At 38.2% G+C, this 19,313-nt stretch overlaps 1 protein-coding gene across 1 annotated transcript; it reads left to right on the forward strand.

Annotated features, from left to right (window-relative positions):
- Positions 1-2,138: 2,138 nt before the first annotated feature.
- LOC131939263 (uncharacterized) lies at positions 2,139-17,516 on the forward strand. The gene is made up of 14 exons (XM_059297470.1): positions 2,139-2,250; positions 5,430-5,700; positions 6,210-6,338; positions 6,668-6,838; positions 7,463-7,575; positions 8,041-8,139; positions 9,165-9,248; positions 10,461-10,682; positions 11,263-11,467; positions 12,557-12,667; positions 14,406-14,535; positions 15,826-15,997; positions 16,391-16,539; positions 17,219-17,516. Exons 1-14 carry the CDS (start codon positions 2,246-2,248, stop codon positions 17,272-17,274), a joined length of 1,917 nt encoding a protein of 638 aa, XP_059153453.1. The 5' UTR covers positions 2,139-2,245; the 3' UTR covers positions 17,275-17,516.
- Positions 17,517-19,313: the final 1,797 nt, after the last annotated feature.

The following is a 19,313-nucleotide window of genomic DNA, read 5'->3' on the forward strand; positions in this document are numbered from 1 at the left end:
TGTAACCCCCCCCCCTCCCCAATTCACCCTTTCCTTGCATGAAAAGCTATAGAGAGACACAAAAGAAGTTACATTCTTTTTTCAGAAAGCTAACGTGCCAAAAGTGTTTTAATGTTAGTCCCTGACCTTGAGACAGAGCTAAGAAACCTCCCAACACAGATTTTTCTCCTCCTCCCAACACAGACCCTCCTCCCCAACACAGACCCTCCTCCCCAACACAGACCCTACTCCCCCTCCCAACAGAGACCCTACTCCCCCTCCCAACACAGACCCTACTCCCCCTCCCAACACAGATTTTCTCCCCCTCCCAACAGAGACCCTACTCCCCCTCCCAACACAGACCCTACTCCCCCTCCCAACAGAGACCCTACTCCCCCTCCCAACACAGACCCTACTCCCCCTCCCAACACAGATTTTCTCCCCCTCCCAACACAGACCCTACTCCCCCTCCCAACACAGATTTTCTCCCCCTCCCAACACAGACCCTACTCCCCCTCGCAACACAGATTTTCTCCCCCTCCCAACACAGACCCTCCTCCCCAACACAGACCCTACTCCCCCTCCCATCACAGATTTTCTCCCCCCTCTCAACACAGACCCTACTCCCCCTCCCAACACAGACCCTACTCCCCCTCCCATCACAGATTTTCTCCCCCCTCTCAACACAGACCCTACTCCCCCTCCCAACACAGACCCTACTCCCCCTCCCAACACAGATTTTCTCCCCCTCCCAACACAGACCCTCCTCCCCAACACAGACCCTACTCCCCCTCCCATCACAGATTTTCTCCCCCCTCTCAACACAGACCCTACTCCCCCTCCCAACACAGACCCTACTCCCCCTCCCAACACAGATTTTCTCCCCCTCCCAACACAGACCCTCCTCCCCAACACAGACCCTACTCCCCCTCCCATCACAGATTTTCTCCCCCCTCTCAACACAGACCCTACTCCCCCTCCCAACACAGACCCTACTCCCCCTCCCAACACAGATTTTCTCCCCCTCCCAACACAGACCCTCCTCCCCAACACAGACCCTACTCCCCCTCCCATCACAGATTTTCTCCCCCCTCTCAACACAGACCCTACTCCCCCTCCCAACACAGACCCTACTCCCCCTCCCAACACAGATTTTCTCCCCCTCCCAACACAGACCCTCCTCCCCAACACAGACCCTACTCCCCCTCCCATCACAGATTTTCTCCCCCCTCTCAACACAGACCCTACTCCCCCTCCCAACACAGACCCTACTCCCCCTCCCAACACAGACCCTCCTCCCCAACACAGACCCTACTCCCCCTCCCAACACAGATTTTCTCCCCCCTCTCAACACAGACCCTACTCCCCCTCCCAACACAGACCCTCCTCCCCAACACAGACCCTACTCCCCCTCCCAACACAGACCCTCCTCCCCAACACAGACCCTACTCCCCCTCCCAACACAGATTTTCTCCCCCTCCCAACAGAGACCCTACTCCCCCTCCCAACACAGACCCTCTTCCCCTCCCAACACAGACCCTCCTCCCCAACACAGACCCTACTCCCCAACACAGACCCTCCTCCCCAACACAGACCCTACTCCCCCTCCCAACACAGATTTTTCTCACCCTCCCAACAGAGACCTTCTTCCCCTCCCAACACAGATTTTTCTCACCCTCCCAACACAGACCCTACTCCCCCTCCCAACACAGACCCTACTCCCCCTCCCAACACAGACCCTACTCCCCCCTCCCAACACAGACCCTACTCCCCCCTCCCAACACAGACCCTCTCCCCCCTCCCAACACAGACCCTCCTCCCCAACACAGACCCTCCTCCCCCTCCCAACACAGGACCCCTCCCCCTCCCATTATTCCCCACCCTGCGAAAGGTCTAAATTGTTAAAAAATCAACATCTTCAACTGCTCAAATTGAATATTCAATCTGTCGTCTTAAGCCGGAGTGAAGCCGAAAAAAAAATATCACTTTTCCCGTGCGGTTTTGGCGTGTTATTATAGAAAGTGAAAATATCACCTTGAGGTATTATGCTGTTGTGCATTCAGCATTGATTAATAGAATGCCCCGCAGTGGGGGGGGGGGGGGAAGGGGGAAGAAGCAGATGGTTTAGTCACGATTCCTGGACACAGTTTTGCAAGATAAATAACCAACAACTCATTCGGGCAGTCAGGTTTTCTTAGAAAGTGTACTCTAACTGGATATATTTTTGTATTCGTATTGGCGAACATATTGGTCGAGCGCTTTGGATATGGAGTAAGGCTTAAATCTTATTTTGTAATTTAATGTAGACTAGTTAGTTGTTTTTTTTTTCCTGACAAATCGAGTAAATTGTATACTGGCTTTTACAATGTCAGATGCATACACCCTATGGCGTGCTGTTTCTTATACTATCAGTGTTGTTTTACGTCTATTGTCATTGCTGTCTACAACATAGGGTCACTATTGTCAGTCATATATTTAAAGTTGGCGGACGTCTATGGTCATATTGCTAGACGCATGTGCTTATATCAGTTATGACGTTCATACGTCAAGTTTCATGATAATTTATATGTAAAAAAAGAAACGTTTTTTTTTTTAAATTGCACTCTATTAACCTGGTTTTATTAGCTTGTTGGCTCGCATTTTATCACTGCTAGTTGCTTGAGTTACCATGTGAGGGTTTTAAAGGTAAAGGCCTACTTCTATAGATAATTTAAATAAAATTGATTAGGTTATAGCGTGGCTAATCAAAGGATTTGTTCAAAATGAATTTAATTTGAAGTTAGACATGTTTGTCGTCGGCAAGTTGATTCGAATTTTATTTTTTAAGTATTAAAATAGGCTAGGCCTACAAATTATAGTGTTTATTATCTAAACATAACATCGCCATTTTGTTTCTTCCACTAAGTTCCCTTCACTTTAAATTTAATTTTATTTTTTTGAAAATTCAACAAAGACTAGCCAGGCATAGCGTCAGTGGTGCTTTTTTTTTTAGCACCTTTTATTAATCGCGCTTTAGGAAAGCACTACACGTCGGTTGGGCAGACCAAATTTCACACACATGCATAAGAAGTTATACTTATATTGCGTTTAATTTTTGAGGGACGCCCAATATCGGGAAATGGTAGGCTCCCTACATACTCTATTTCCAGTTTCTAAAATACCGATAACTTGAATATCGTTTACGTAAGGTGGAAGACATTTCATATAGGCCTATAAGTAATGAACCATTTACTTTTGAGTGATTTCCAGTGGTTCTTTACTCAATGTCTACAAACATTTGAACACAAGTATTTTAACCATATTATCATTCTATGTATTTTCGTAACAAACGAAAAGTTCTATCATAAGTTTCAATTTTTTTATATCCCGAATACACTGGTATTTTCATCCCAATTTTTAATCCCCCGATTACACTGGTATTTTCATCCCAAATTTTACTTTTATTTAAGAACTAGACTACCCGTCATCCGTTGGATAACTGTTGGTTTCGGGGGTCATCTATCAAAAAAACATCACGTCTGTCACTCAGAGGCGTAGCGACCCTTACCGGCGCCCGAGGACAAACTTTTCGATTTGCAACCCCCCCCCCTCAAACTTGATGTGCACCCACCCCCCTCAAGATTTCGATTTGTACCCCACTCAACCTTTCAATTTATTTTTCCAACCCATTTTGGCGCCCCCCTAAGGTCGGCGCACGGGGACATATGTTCCCCCCCCCCTCGCTACGCTACTGCAGTGTCACTTATCGTCACAAAAAAAAACAGACCCCACATTAAAAAATATGTTTTTTATCTTTTAAAAACACCGAAAACACCGATTTCGGATTATCCCTTCATATACTGACGTCACAGGTGACCTACTCAACTCTACTTCACCTGCCCAGTGACCCGCCAAGTCTCAGACAACATGTTTTAATCGGTTCAAAAACGATTCCAGCCGAGCATGTCTCTGACCCCACTATCCCTTCATATGCTTAGGACAAAGAAACAGATGAACTCTACTTCACCTGCCCTGTATTCCGCCAAGTTCAGATAGGCAACTTTATCATTCACATCTAAAAAAAATAAAATAAAAATTGAAAAAAAAAATTATCATTGACGTATTGGTCTAGAACCTGTGCCACCAGCAAGAGAGCCGATTACACTAACAACGTAGCTATTTACTCGTGACGTCACAGATGAATTTTTATACTATACTTTAATACTTTGAGTTTCCTTATGCAACTTGAGTTACGCGCATAGATCTAGATCTAAGTCTAGAGTAGTAGTAACTTTCAAATTAAATTTTATCTGAAATTAGCCAAACAAAGATTTATATAAAATAAAGAAGGTCTAAATTTATCTAGATCTAGTATAGATCTAGATTCTACGACTCGTTTGCTTAAGTCTAGAATCTAGTAGATCTAGCTAGATCTAGATCTAGATCTATTTGCGTAACTCTTGCTAGATCTAGACTAGATCTAGAATCTAGAAATTCTAGAATCTAGATCTAGATAGATATGACACAAAGATTTATATCAAGTATTTAAGGGCTAAAAATGTATTATGATTATAAAATGGATTGTATTTTTATTTACTTAATCTTTGGTATGTATCTAATTAATCTTTTGTTTGACCTAGATTCTAGATCTAGATCTATAAATAACTTGATTGGCCACATGATAGATCTATAAATAACTTTCTTGGTCAGATTGTAGAGAAATTTATTGTAAAACTAAATGAAAAAGACAGTTGCAAATTTATATAAGTGTTGGAACGTAATAAAAACAGCAAACGGACGTATTGTTAAAGTTATGGCCGACAGAAAATTAGATTTAGAACGCGTTAAACTTTTGAATGTGACGTCACTGTTTCGTCGACTCTAGTGGTTTTTCTAATCTTTTAAAAAAAATATGGTTAAACTACCTATGAATAAATCAATAAATTAATTAACGTCTTTAAATAAATTTGTGATTAACAGTCTGTCTTAAAACAAAAATTGTTCTCTACTTACATACTATTTTACAGCTCTCCACGATGAGTAGAACCATTTGATATAGTAAATCAGACAAACAAATAAATATTCAAACATGTAAACAAACTTGACTTTTAGTAGTATATAGATAGATAGATGTTTCAGAAAGTTTAGGAGAGCTCACTTCCGCTTTATTAGGTTTTATTATTGTGAAATTGATTTTGTTCAAATGAAGATCGTATCTGTTCGTCGTTTTATTCGTAAAAATTGATTTTTATCGTATTAAGTAGTTGTCTACATCTACTGTCCTAACTGTATCAATGATCACCACCTTCCTCTCCTCACGTTCATCGTATTAAAGTTGTCTACATCTACTGTCCTAACTGTATCAACGATCACCACCTTCCTCTCCTCACGTTCATCGTACTAAAGTTGTCTACATCTACTGTCCTAACTGTATCTACGGTCACCATCTTCCTCTCCTCACGTTCATACAGAACTCCGTGGATAGTGGTCTTCGTAGCATGCCTCACGCAATATGCAGCAAGCGAATGTCTGATGACAGACGACAGATGCGAGTTTTGGCTGGTCATCGAGCAGAAGCTGACCATGATGTACGGCAAGGAGCTTGTCTACCCTAAAGACGGTCAGATATTCATCAACCCCACGCTCAAGGTCGATTCTGAGAAAGTCATCACCGCTGATGCCTTTATGGATCCTTTACTGGTCATCACGGCTAATGGGACGATGCCCGGCCCTCCCATAGAGGTGAGGAGGTCAGCAGGATAATGCCTGCTAGTGCCAGACCACGTCCCTTGTTGTGTGCATACTTTGTGAAGAAAAGCCCCAGACATATTTTTAAAATTACATTTTTTCTGTATTTAGGGGAGGGGGCAAAGCATTTAGTTGTTCGAATTAGGAGAAATTCAATATAGTGGATAATTCTTTCACAATCCCTACACTCAGTGTCACCCGGTGCGGCACTTAACGGTGTCACCCCCAGAGGCGTAGCGACACTTCCCGGGGACAAATTTTCGATTTTGCACCCCCCCCCCCCTCAAAGTTTCGAATTGCACCCCCCTTTCAAATGTTTCTCTATATATTTTGATATATTTTGCCTTGGTGTCACCCCCCTAAATGGTCCGCATTCCGCCCCCCCCCCCCCTCGCTACTTACTTTTTAATTAAATCTTACAAAACCACATTTAGCTCTAATGGAAATCTCTAACTAATCACTACCTATGTCTGAATTAATTCGCTCATTTATCCGTCACCCAGGTGTATGAGGGCCAGACGATTACAGTTCACGTGAGGAACGATTTGATCAGCGACGCCGTCACGGTCCACTGGCACGGTCTCCACCAGGTGAAGACTCCCTGGATGGACGGGGTGCCCTTCGTCACACAGGTAAGACTTGTTTTTACCACAGCATAAATCTTATTGCTTTATTATATATATATATATATATATATATATATATATATATATATATATATATATATATATATATATATATATATATATATATATATATATATATATATATATATATATATATATATATATATATATATATATATATATATATATATATATATATATATATATATATATATATGTGTGTGTGTGTGTGTAATATAGATTTATGTGAGTGTGTTATGTGTATGTGTGTACTTATTGCAAACCTTTTTTTTTGGAGTCGTCTAAATAAAACGTTTGCATTTGAAACATTCCAGCTCCCAATACTGCCCGGGTCAGAGTTCACGTACAAGTTCAAGGCCAGCCCTATAGGCACGTTCTGGTACCACTCACACATGGGGACCCAGCTCTCCTCGGGTCTGTTTGGTGCCTTCATCATCAGGGCCAAGGTCGTCACCAGGGACCCGGAGTTTGTTATGATACTACAGGTAGGTACATCTAGATGGTTTTGCGAATTTACCTGGTGCCTTTATAATAATGCACCTTTATAATAATGCACCTTTATAATAATGCACCTTTATAATAATGCACCTTTATAATAATGCACCTTTATAATAATGCACCTTTATAATAATGCACCTTTATAGTAATGTAACTTTGTAATTATCAGTTTTTTAATGTACTGAAAATGTAAATATTAAAAAGAAATAAACTAGCTTTTGCTAATAAAAGATTAGTCGCTGAAATAGGTAAGGTATCTTATGAACGACTAATGCTTTTGTTAAAGAAAGCAAGTTGGTTTTAATCTATCTTTATTTAGCAGCACATTTAAAAGCTGTTTTTAAGAAGGATTTTTTAGATTTCTTTTTCTTCTGCCTGTTAAATCTAGTCGGTTAAAATAAAGTTACAAGATTATTTCTCAAATACCCAGAAACTAAAAACAAACAAAAGCGAATTAAAACAAACGAAAAACAAACCCACAAATAAACAACAAATAAACAACAAAATCAACTAACGAACAAATATTATAAACTAAACAAAAGCTTATAAAAATGAGTTGGTTCATCATTATTTATGTAAGTGTATTTGAAGTAAAGTGGTTTATATGTTAGGACTGGAACCATTTCATGGTCGGCGACACCACGTACTTCAAGATGCAGTTTGGGGTGTACGAAAACAAGCAAAGAATACCACCCAGTACATCCTTCGACGGTGGGAAGTTCAGGTACCGGTGAAATAAGTTTTATGGTAAAACATCTGGTAGGGTAGGAGTATAAGTTGATGGTGGAAAGTTCAGGTACCGGTTAAATAATTATGATGTTAAGAAATCTGGCAGGTTAGGAGTATAAGTTGATAGTGGGAAGTTCAGGTAAGGTTAATTAATGCTGTTGTTAAGAAATCTGGTAGTGTAGGAGTATACGGGTTTAACATGCAGGCTGTAACACTCAGGTGAAAATTCTGGCTAGAAATGGTTATGTGTTGTATTTCTACCTGCATAGCTGTTGGTTAGTGTCTAGACAATAGTCGGGTATAAATTATAAACCTCGTATCTAACGAAACAATTCAGCATTCGTTAAAGTGTTTTGTTTCATCACAGTGTGATTTGTAGCATATTTATTATGTTAAAAAAGTGCATTCGATTTTCAGTTTCCAATCGTGAATCACATTTGAAAATGTCTTCTGTTTGTAGCATGTTCAGAGTTCATTCCATTCTTGTGAACGGGAAGGGTCGATTCGATGCTAAAGCACCGTTGGCGGTGTATGAGGTAGAGCCTTACAAAAGATACAGGTGAGCATTTGACCGAAACATTGTATTAATCTGGTGAATTAAATACATAGTTTCTATATATGTTTCGGTTTAGTAAATGATCAATAATTGGCACAAGATATTATTTGTATTAAATTTGATTAGTTTTATATCACCGATATATTGACACTATTGATTCCATGGAAGTTTTATTCAAAAATATAAAATATCTAAATAGGCCACCTATTAATTATATTTTACTTAATATTTTAAGGTAATTAACATATCAACAATCTTTAATTCATAGATGTTTAAGATTTACTTCCAAATTTCGATAGGTTTCGGGTGATCAGTGCTGCCAATAACTACCCTTTCATTGTGTCCATTGACAATGTTTAAGATTTACTTAATGTCACTAGGTTTAGGGTGATCAGTGCTGCCAATAACTACCCTTTCATTGTGTCCATTGACAATGTTTAAGATTTACTTAATGTCACTAGGTTTAGGGTGATCAGTGCTGCCAATAACTACCCTTTCATTGTGTCCATTGACAATGTTTAAGATTTACTTAATGTCACTAGGTTTAGGGTGATCAGTGCTGCCAATAACTACCCTTTCATTGTGTCGATTGACAATGTTTAAGATTTACTTAATGTCACTAGGTTTAGGGTGATCAGTGCTGCCAATAACTACCCTTTCATTGTGTCGATTGACAATGTTTAAGATTTACTTAATGTCACTAGGTTTAGGGTGATCAGTGCTGCCAATAACTACCCTTTCATTGTGTCCATTGACAATGTTTAAGATTTACTTAATGTCACTAGGTTTAGGGTGATCAGTGCTGCCAATAACTACCCTTTCATTGTGTCGATTGACAATGTTTAAGATTTACTTAATGTCACTAGGTTTAGGGTGATCAGTGCTGCCAATAACTACCCTTTCATTGTGTCCATTGACAATGTTTAAGATTTACTTAATGTCACTAGGTTTAGGGTGATCAGTGCTGCCAATAACTACCCTTTCATTGTGTCGATTGACAATGTTTAAGATTTACTTAATGTCACTAGGTTTAGGGTGATCAGTGCTGCCAATAACTACCCTCTCATTGTGTCCATTGACATACATCCCTTTGAGGTAGTGGCCAGTGATGGGTGAGTAAGGTCAAAGGTTAAACCTCTCTGTCATGTGTACATGTGTTTTTAATGTGAAAGTGTTTTAGAGGAGGAGATGAGAAGGAGGGGGGCGGCTGACAATTTTCCCTTGATAAATAAAATAAGTGAGTAGATTTTACAATACTGGGTGAGCATATGTCTATTATTGTGGCTATAAAACAAGCCTGAATGAGTGATAAAACAGTTAGTTGAAATGTTGGAATCTAAATCACCAATCGGGAAGTTCCCGAGGACGTTCGAAAACATCTACTTAAAGTACCCAACAAAACAACTTATTCTAGTCCTTTAAACAAAAGTTCTAGACACTTTTGCCAATTTATTCTCTATAAAACAAAAATCACGGATAGATTATGTTTTTTGTTTTTGTTTTTGTTTTTCGTTGATGGTTAATTTATTAGGGTTGGCTCATGGATGCTAAACTTAAAAATCTCGAGTTCTAAGACTCGGGCAGATGAGGCTCGTTAGATGGGGACAGCCACTCTTCTAGGAGAGACAACTCCAAAATCAAACAACTGCGGCATTGTAGTCTGTTCTTGGAACAAATTCCGTCGAACATTAAAATTAATAACGACGAAAGAAGAAGTTTGTTAATTATTTAACAGTACGTTAAATTGTTGCGTGAATACAATTACTATAACAAATAGTCTAAGAACTGAGTTCAGAGATAATGTGGTGCTCATAAAGCTGGATACAGGGTCTATAGAAGCTTCAGTCAATAATAGAGTCATAACTCTAACTGTAACCCTAACCCTGACCTTAACCATGACCCTAAACTTGACCCTAGCCCTGACCCTAACCACTACTCTCAAAAAAGCATTAACCTTTACAATGATACCAACAGAAACTGTAGAAACAGAGTTACATTTTCCATTTTGTTTTACTTCAATAACAATCCCCTTCTTATTTCCAATATATCTTCGCCATCCACCCACCACCATTCCCCTTCTAATTTACAATGTATCTATCCCCAACTACGCCATCCACCCACCACCATTCCCAATGTATCTACGCCATTGCCCAAGACTATTCCCTTCTAATCTACAATGTATCTACGCCATCCACCCACCACCCTTCAAATCTACAATGTATCTACGCCATCCACTTACCGCCATTCCCCTTCTAATCTACAATGTATCTACGCCATCCACCCACCACCCTTCCCCTTCTAATCTACAATGTATCTGTCCCCAGCTACCCCATCCGCCCACAACTGGTGGACGCCCTTATCATCAACCCTGGGGAACGGTACGACTTTATCGTACGAACTCTTGCAGACAATTTAGACAACTACTGGATCAGGATCCAGACGCTAGAGAACAACACAGTCACCACAGGCTGGGCTATTCTTAGATACAAAGGAGCGACAGATCGCGACCCATACACATCGCCTAGGTTATGCACGAGAACTGATATGTAAGTAGTCCTAATACGAAAAACTAGTGGGGATATTTTGCGTTTGAAATAGTGCGCCTACGGAAAATTGCGCATTGGAAGATTGCGCTTTTGAGAAAAAGCGCCAATGGCTAATTGCGCACCGCAAACATTTGGCATGAATGTTTTATTTTTAATTAATGCTAAACTAACATCTTAAAATTAAGGTCGTTTTCGTTTTAGTGGAACTAGTTCTTAAAACAATATTTTTGAAATTTTATTTTTAAAAAAACACATTATTACTAATACGTATAAAATAAATAAAAAATATTAATAATATGATTATAAGTATTTGTTAACAGTATTGCATAATTGATTTTACTTAACTCTGCTCGTTAAGACAACTAAAGTTCATGCAGATTTCCAAATATTTGCATCCATTTTGACTAACATTAAATGAAAATAAAAAATTCATTTTTTTTTCTATCGTTGTTAAATTTAGTTTTTTTTTATAATTATATATTTAAAACTTTAATTTCCAAACATTTTGGTAAAATATTTATAACAATTGTTACAACAATGTAAGTGAAAATTCTCATCTATTTAAATTTGTCCTCATCAGATGTAGAGTGCTCAACTGTCCCTTCTCTTACTTCCCCCTACTAGATTACAAAACTTGCATCAACTTCGACCAGATCCAATCCTTCAGCCTCAACTATCCACCGGCTAGAGACTCTAAGGATAAAATCGAGGAGATTTTCCTAAACTTCGCTTTCCCGGGGACCGGAGACTACGTTCCTGGGTCCGTCAATGGTCGCAGGTTTGAGGTATTTGACGACCTTGTCAAAGCGTAGAAAAAAGCCAAAAACGATATGAGATTATGTATTATTTTATATGTAAATGTATAATTTTATTATTTTATTTTAAATAAACCGGGAGTGATCTCCACTAAACTTTCTCGAATATTCTTATATAACTCGGAATATAGACATGATTTTTAATTACTTAAAATTTTAAAAATAGAATAAAATCTCATAAAAAAAGAATTGCGCACCAAGCGAACGCCAAAACAAAATGTGCATAATAATGTGCGCAATATTATTAGTACTTTATAAATTTACATGCGTTTTTTAGAAATCGGGAATTGCGTCAATTAGTACTTCCGGTCAACGGAAATTACTCAAAATTAAAAAGAAGGTAGAGAATTAGATCTTTCACTTACATGTGAAATTTCATTTATCTATCCGAAATAGTACTCAAGTTTTAGGCTTTGGAAAAATTCAAAGTATGAAAAGTACCACTTCCGGTTATTGGAAATCGCTCAAAAGTTGATATGGATCTACGATTTTGATAAAATACCTATATATGAAATTTCATAAACCTAGCTGTAACGGTACTCAAGTTATCGTGTTTACACACAGACAGACACACAGACAGACACACAGACATACGGACAAGATTACAAAATTATGTTTTTCCGTATCAGTGAGGTGTAAAACGTCGAGATTTGTAAAATTCTCGTTTTTTTTTTGCACGGTTACAATACTTTCTCTATACTTCGTATATACGAGAAAGTAAAAATAATGGTGCCTGAGTTCGATTTATAAATATCTTAACTTAAACAATGAAAAAATTATATTTTTAAAAATTAAATTTGGAGGTGTTACACAATGCAGATACGGTAATGCAAAATAAGTGAGGATTATTTTCATTTATTAATGTTGTTATATATTTTGTTTAATTAGGGAATGTTTTAAATAAGACTGCTTGAAATTAATAAGATTATTGTATGAAGAAAAAATAGTTTTTGAAGTTAGATAATTGTAAATAAATAGTTTAATTATTATACATAGACGGAATTAGGCGCATAAGAAAAAGTTTTGAAAGTGCGAGTTTTTGTTTTTTGTCTGTTACAGTTTCCCTCTGTGGTCGCACTAGATGACCCCAAAAATGTGACCAGCTACTGCAAACCTGACCAGTGTGGAGAGGAGGAGTTGTGTAACTGTACATACAGCATCAACCTTAAGGTAATTAACATCTGTAACTGTACATACAAAATCAACCTCACGGTAAGTAACATCTGTAACTGTAGCATCAGCCTCAAGGTAAGAAACATCTGTAACTGTACATACAGTATCAGCCTAGAGGTAAGTAACATCTGTAACTGTACATACAGTATCAGCCTAGAGGTAAGTAACATATGTAACTGTACATACAGTATCAGCCTAGAGGTAAGTAACATCTGTAACTGTACATACAGTATCAGCCTAGAGGTAAGTAACATCTGTAACTGTACATACAGTATCAGCCTAGAGGTAAGTAACATCTGTAACTGTACATACAGTATCAGCCTAGAGGTAAGTAACATCTGTAACTGTACATACAGTATCAGCCTATAGGTAAGTAACATCTGTAACTGTACATACAGTATCAGCCTAGAGGTAAGTAACATCTGTAACTGTACCTACAGCATCGGCCTCAAGGTAAGAAACATCTGTAACTGTACCTACAGCATCAGCCTCAAGGTAAGTAACATCTGTAACTGTACCTACAGCATCAACCTTAAGGTATGTAACATCTGTAACTGTACCTACAGTATGAGCCTAGAGGTAAGTAACATCTGTAACTGTACATACAGTATCAGCCTAGAGGTAAGTAACATCTGTAACTGTACCTACAGCATCAAGGTAAGTAACATCTGTAACTGTACCTACAGCATCAACCTTAAGGTATGTAACATCTGTAACTGTACCTACAGTATGAGCCTAGAGGTAAGTAACATCTGTAACTGTACATACAGTATCAGCCTAGAGGTAAGTAACATCTGTAACTGTACATACAGTATCAGCCTAGAGGTAAGTAACATCTGTAACTGTACCTACAGCATCAGCCTCAAGGTAAGTAACATCTGTAACTGTACCTACAGCATCAACCTTAAGGTATGTAACATCTGTAACTGTACCTACAGTATGAGCCTAGAGGTAAGTAACATCTGTAACTGTACATACAGTATCAGCCTAGAGGTAAGTAACATCTGTAACTGTACCTACAGCATCAAGGTAAGTAACATCTGTAACTGTACCTACAGCATCAACCTTAAGGTATGTAACATCTGTAACTGTACCTACAGTATGAGCCTAGAGGTAAGTAACATCTGTAACTGTACCTACAGTATGAGCCTAGAGGTAAGTAACATCTGTAACTGTACATACAGTCTCAGCCTAGAGGTAAGTAACATCTGTAACTGTACATACAGTATCAGCCTCGAGGTAAGTAACATCTATAACTGTACCTACAGCATCAGCCTCAAGGTAAGAAACATCTGTAACTGTACCTACAGCATCAAGGTAAGTAACATCTGTAACTGTACCTACAGCATCAACCTTAAGGTATGTAACATCTGTAACTGTACCTACAGTATGAGCCTAGAGGTAAGAAACATCTGTAACTGTACATACAACATCAACCTCACGGTAAGAAATATCTGTAACTGTACTACAGTATCAACCTCAATTAAAGAAACATATGTTGCTATACCTACAGCATCAAGGTAAGTAACATCTGTAACTGTACCTTTAGCCTCAAGGTAAAAAATTTCTGCAACTGTATTTAGCATCAACCTCAGGGTAAAAAAAAAACACCTGTGCAACCCCGCTTGCCACGATAACTGTAAGAAATATCTTGAGAGAGTATTTTAAAATATTTAATCAAGTATCAATTAGTATACCATTTGTAACATATTTTTCTATCTTAATTTGAAACTAGCATAACGCAACCTATCAACTGATTTTACTCAACAAAGGAGTAGGAAAGGGCTGGACTCACCCCATACATTTACATGGTCACTCCTTTTACCTCGTCAAAATGGGATATCCTAAGTTCGACGAAAAAACAGGTTTCGTTATTTTATTGAGTTCTTTACGCTACACATTACGCTTTTGGGGGGGGGGGGTTGAATATTGAAACGCCAATATCTATATATATAATTCTCTTCTTCGAGCCGTTAGAAAACAAGCTGCAAACGCTCTCCCTACCTCCCCACCCCTACATGGTTTTAGTGAGCTGTGTTCACTCTAAATGTTTACAAGCAGAGCCAACGATTTTAAACGTAAGGGGGGGGGGGGGGGGAGGAGGGGGGAGGGAAGGAAGGGGGGGGGGGGGGGTTATGGTCCTTAACGAGCTACTTATAGTGTTTTAAAGAAATATTTTCAGTGTCAGCGTTGGTACTGTCGAATTCACAAATTATGAATTATTGAAAATTAGAAACAACTAAATAGCGGCGTATGTTATGCCGCGGGCCGGCTCGTAAATATTAAATCCACTGTGATCCTCTACAAGTGATACGTATATCAACAGAAAATGTATCTTCAACACTTACAGAGTGTATTAAATAGTATTAATACTTTATAAGCAATGTATACGAGGTAAACTATTCTTGTTAGAAGAATGTGAACGTTTTGACGGAAAAGCCACGCATGCGCAGTTACAAATTTGCTGAAACGATATAAATTAAGATCTGCTTTCAAATGACGAATTCTTTTTCTATAAGAATACAAAGTTTTTTAAAAAAGATTCTAAAATATGTACTGGAAGAAAAACTATTCAGTAAATAAACACAATGTCTTCCAAGAAATTAAACGTTGCCATAAACTAATACAACTGTGACAGTGAACAAATCAAAGACGTATTGTAGACGAAATGAACATGGGCTTGCCTAACCATTCGGACGCCAACTACCATACATAACAAGAGAGGCCATGGCATGAAATCTTCAATGGAAAATACAAGAAGCGCGTCAAGAAAACCCTGGTTGAGATTTGGAGAGTGACACAATGATATTGGGTTACCTATCAGGGCGTTACAGAAACAAGCAAATCACTGAGCTGATTGTAATGTTCTACTCAGCGATCTAACCTAGTAGAAAACCTGCTAATTATTATACATGTTTAATTTTACGGTGCAACTTAATGGAAGGAATGACCAAAATCGTATATTTTTAGGTTTATTTTGTATATTGTTTTAGGTTTATACTATATATTGTTTTAGGTTTATTTTCTATATTGTTTTAGGTTTATATTATATATTGTTTTAGGTTTATATTGTATATTGTTTTTGGTTTATATTGTATATTGTTTATGGTTTATATTGTATATTGTTTAAAGGTTTGTATTGTATATTATTTAAGGTTTATTTTTGGGAGAAAACACGGACATCAACTGTACACGTAACTCCTCACTTGAAAACAGTTTCTGTAACAAGGCATTTTGGGCTAACTCATCATGGGGAGGTAACAATATTGAGGGAATTGAACTGGATTATCCCCCAATAAAGGACACTATTATTGTACCAAGCGGAGGGTAGATTTTTTATTTCATTATTTTATTCTATAAGGCATTTGTTATCTGTACCCCTACAAAGGGCAGCTGTGCTAACTGGCACATGTTTTTATGATCATCTCCACTGCCTGCTTATTTTGACTTGCTTCACGATTACGTCTCTTTATTGATTATTTTTCCATGTTTCAAGATTATGTCCCTTGATTAATTATTTCCCATGCCTCATGATTATGATCGCTGCTATTTGATGATGACATATACTTCATTATTACGTCCCATGCCTAATGATTAAGTCCCCTATTTTATGATTATGTTCCCTTATTTATGATTACGTTTTCTAAATTATGACTATGCCAGTTTCTAAGTTTCTATGTGATTACGCCCCTACTTCATGATTATATCCCCTGACTTCAGGTACGCTGTGATCCGTATCAGGGCCGACAACCCCGGCGTGTGGTTCATGCACTGTCACATCGAGCTGCACCACGTCAACGGGATGGCGCTCATGTTCAACGAATCGTTTGACCGGGACTATGGTTCAGTTGCGTCGTCTCTTGGTTTAGGTGAGATGTTGTTTAGTGGTTCAGAACAACCTTGGTCGATAAACCCTAGCCCTAGCCCTAGCCCTAGCCCTAGCCCTAGCCCTAGCCCTAGCCCTAGCCCTAGCCCTAGCCCTAGCCCTAGCCCTAGCCCTAGCCCTAGCCCTAGCCCTAGCCCTAGCCCTAGCCCTAGCCCTAGCCCTAGCCCTAGCCCTAGCCCTAGCCCTAGCCCTAACCCTTACCCTTACCCTTACCCTTACCCTAACCTTAGCCCCAGCCCAAGCCCTAGCCTTAGTCCTAGGCCTAACATATATCTAATGGGTCTTTGACAAATTCCAGGAACATTCTAGCCCGAATGCTGTTCCCCGATGGAAGTTTTCCCAAATAAACACTTGCCAGAATACAACAAATGCCTGAGTGGGCACTTGCCAGTATCAGAAATAGTTGCAGTAAAATATACAAATTAAGATTACCCTACACAAACTGACTGTCAGTTGAGCAGATGAGGTAGAGTTCGTCTGTTGTTTTTTCGTACAGTAGAACAAAGGGATTGTGTAGTCAAATTCCCATCATTATTCTAGCTTCGTCTCCATGGTATCATTCTCTCATTTATTTCTACTATTTTTTATTGCAATGTTCCTAAACTCCTACCATTCATCCTTTTACTTATGAATAAATATGTCGGTTGTTGTTTTTTTCACAGAAAGTATCGTCACTTTGATGAGTCTGTCCATTCTGTGGTTCGTCGACTTGCTTTAGGTTGTCCCTACTCCACTTACTAATTTTACATATATGTAAAATCATGCAATATCATACACATATGATGATGTGCAGTGCGCATGTGTGGATTGTATAACCACCAAAGACACTAATTTACGCTTATTACTAGCACACATGTTATGTCAATTACAGCGGAATGCATCCACACACAAACACAAACACACACACAAACATACACTCACACATATATACGTAGTCTACATTTTATTTTTAAGCCTTTTTGAAGGGTTTTTTTTAAAGTTTATAATGTTTGTTAAATTATTAGATTTTTTTTTTTTTTTTTTTTTGTAAGCTTGATATATTACTTTTGGGTTTGTGGCAATTAAACTAAATTTAGACAGACGTCTAATGCAGCGATTTCGTCGCTTATGAAATCTCCTAATATTTTAGTGACGATTATTTTTATTTAAAAAGCGAATTTTGTTTTATTTTCTATTTTCAGTTCATTTAAAAGCTTATTGTTATAAATGTTTTTCATAGTTGTTGTATGTATAATATCAGATAGTGATTATAGCGTGTGTATTGTAAAATTAATATTTTAGATTTTTTAATAAAACGCTTACGCATATTAATGTATGCATGTGTCTTTTTACTTTACTTTGGTGCTCACAACTCTGGTTTCCAGCAAGTTTTGGGTTCTATCCCACACTACGTTTTGAGCATTTTAAACTACTGTCATCTTAGTCTAATCCGTGTATAATCAGCTACATGTCTACATCGTGTTCCTTATCCAGGTCAAAATCTACTTCCAAGTATTTAGTTGATCAGTCTAATGACATGTTTTAATAATCTTTGGTGGTCGACAAAGATAAAGGACCTGAGCGCATTAGAATTTAGTTATGTGTACTGAGTCAAAGGTCAAAGGGGGATAACTGTGTTATATTTGTTTGTGTAATTTAACAGAGTAGCTCCTCTTTCAGTGTAATTATTCATGATATTTCTTTAAACGAACATGGGAGAAAACTCATATGGGTACATGACTAGAGTTAGTTCCAGTGAAGAAAATAGCGTATAGTGCTAAACTCACCTGTCAGATATAGAATTTAAATGAGGATCATGCTTCATGACTAAAACAGAAGCATTAATTTGAAAGTCAGTTATAATATTTTTAAGTTACTAGAATATTTCTGAATATTTGTTTTGGAAATAATGTGTAGCTACAGTTTATGAAAATACCAAAGTGAACATAAAAATCTGAATTAAAGTAATGAGATATACTAATCTTTTTAAAGAAAATTGTATTATTGTTATATCGATAATAGGGATTAGATTTTTCTATAATTTTTTTTTCTATTTCGTCCGAATGGTGGTGGGGTGGTGGACGTGCTCCATGGGGAGGGGGGTAGTGTCCCGTGGGAGATCGCTGCAGGAATATTCTGAATGACAGCCTTAGTTAAGTACAAACTACATAGTCCCACAGTGACGCCAAATCTCGTGTTAATTATTTTTTAATGATGGGGATAGTGAGGACAATATATCATTAATATGTTAAGAAAGGTCATTTTACGTAGATATAGTTAATTAGAGCCACGTCAAATTCTTATGTTACTTGGGGCCACACGCTTAATAAGACCGCGAGTATCTTGAGTGGTCTAGCGGTAGAGAGCTGGACTGCTAACCCGAGTTCGAATCCGGGTTCAAGTCAGTAGACAGTCCCTGAGTCCACCCAGCCCTGCTTGGTACCTAACTCACATTAGGGAAAGTAAAGACGGCTGGGCATAGCGCTGACCACACTATCTCTTCATATGCCGAGGTCACAGAAACAAGTGAACTCTACTTCACTTGCCCTACAGACCGTCAGGTTTGAAAGGGAAGTTTACTACTTTACAATCTTGAAATATTTTGGTTATAATGCAGAGCCTCGCAGATATACACACAGGAAGAGCTAGATGGTTTCACCAAACATTCAAAATAAAGAAGAGAAGATTTGTTTCAAATTATTGATACGATATGAAACGATATCTTCTTTGGGATGTCGTTGAATAAAAATAAAAAAATATTTTTTTTAAATATTCAAT

This window comes from Physella acuta, unplaced genomic scaffold (assembly GCF_028476545.2).
Source record: "Physella acuta isolate Inbredline_101_S28 unplaced genomic scaffold, ASM2847654v3 ptg000018l, whole genome shotgun sequence".
Taxonomy (NCBI): Eukaryota; Metazoa; Mollusca; class Gastropoda; family Physidae; genus Physella; species Physella acuta.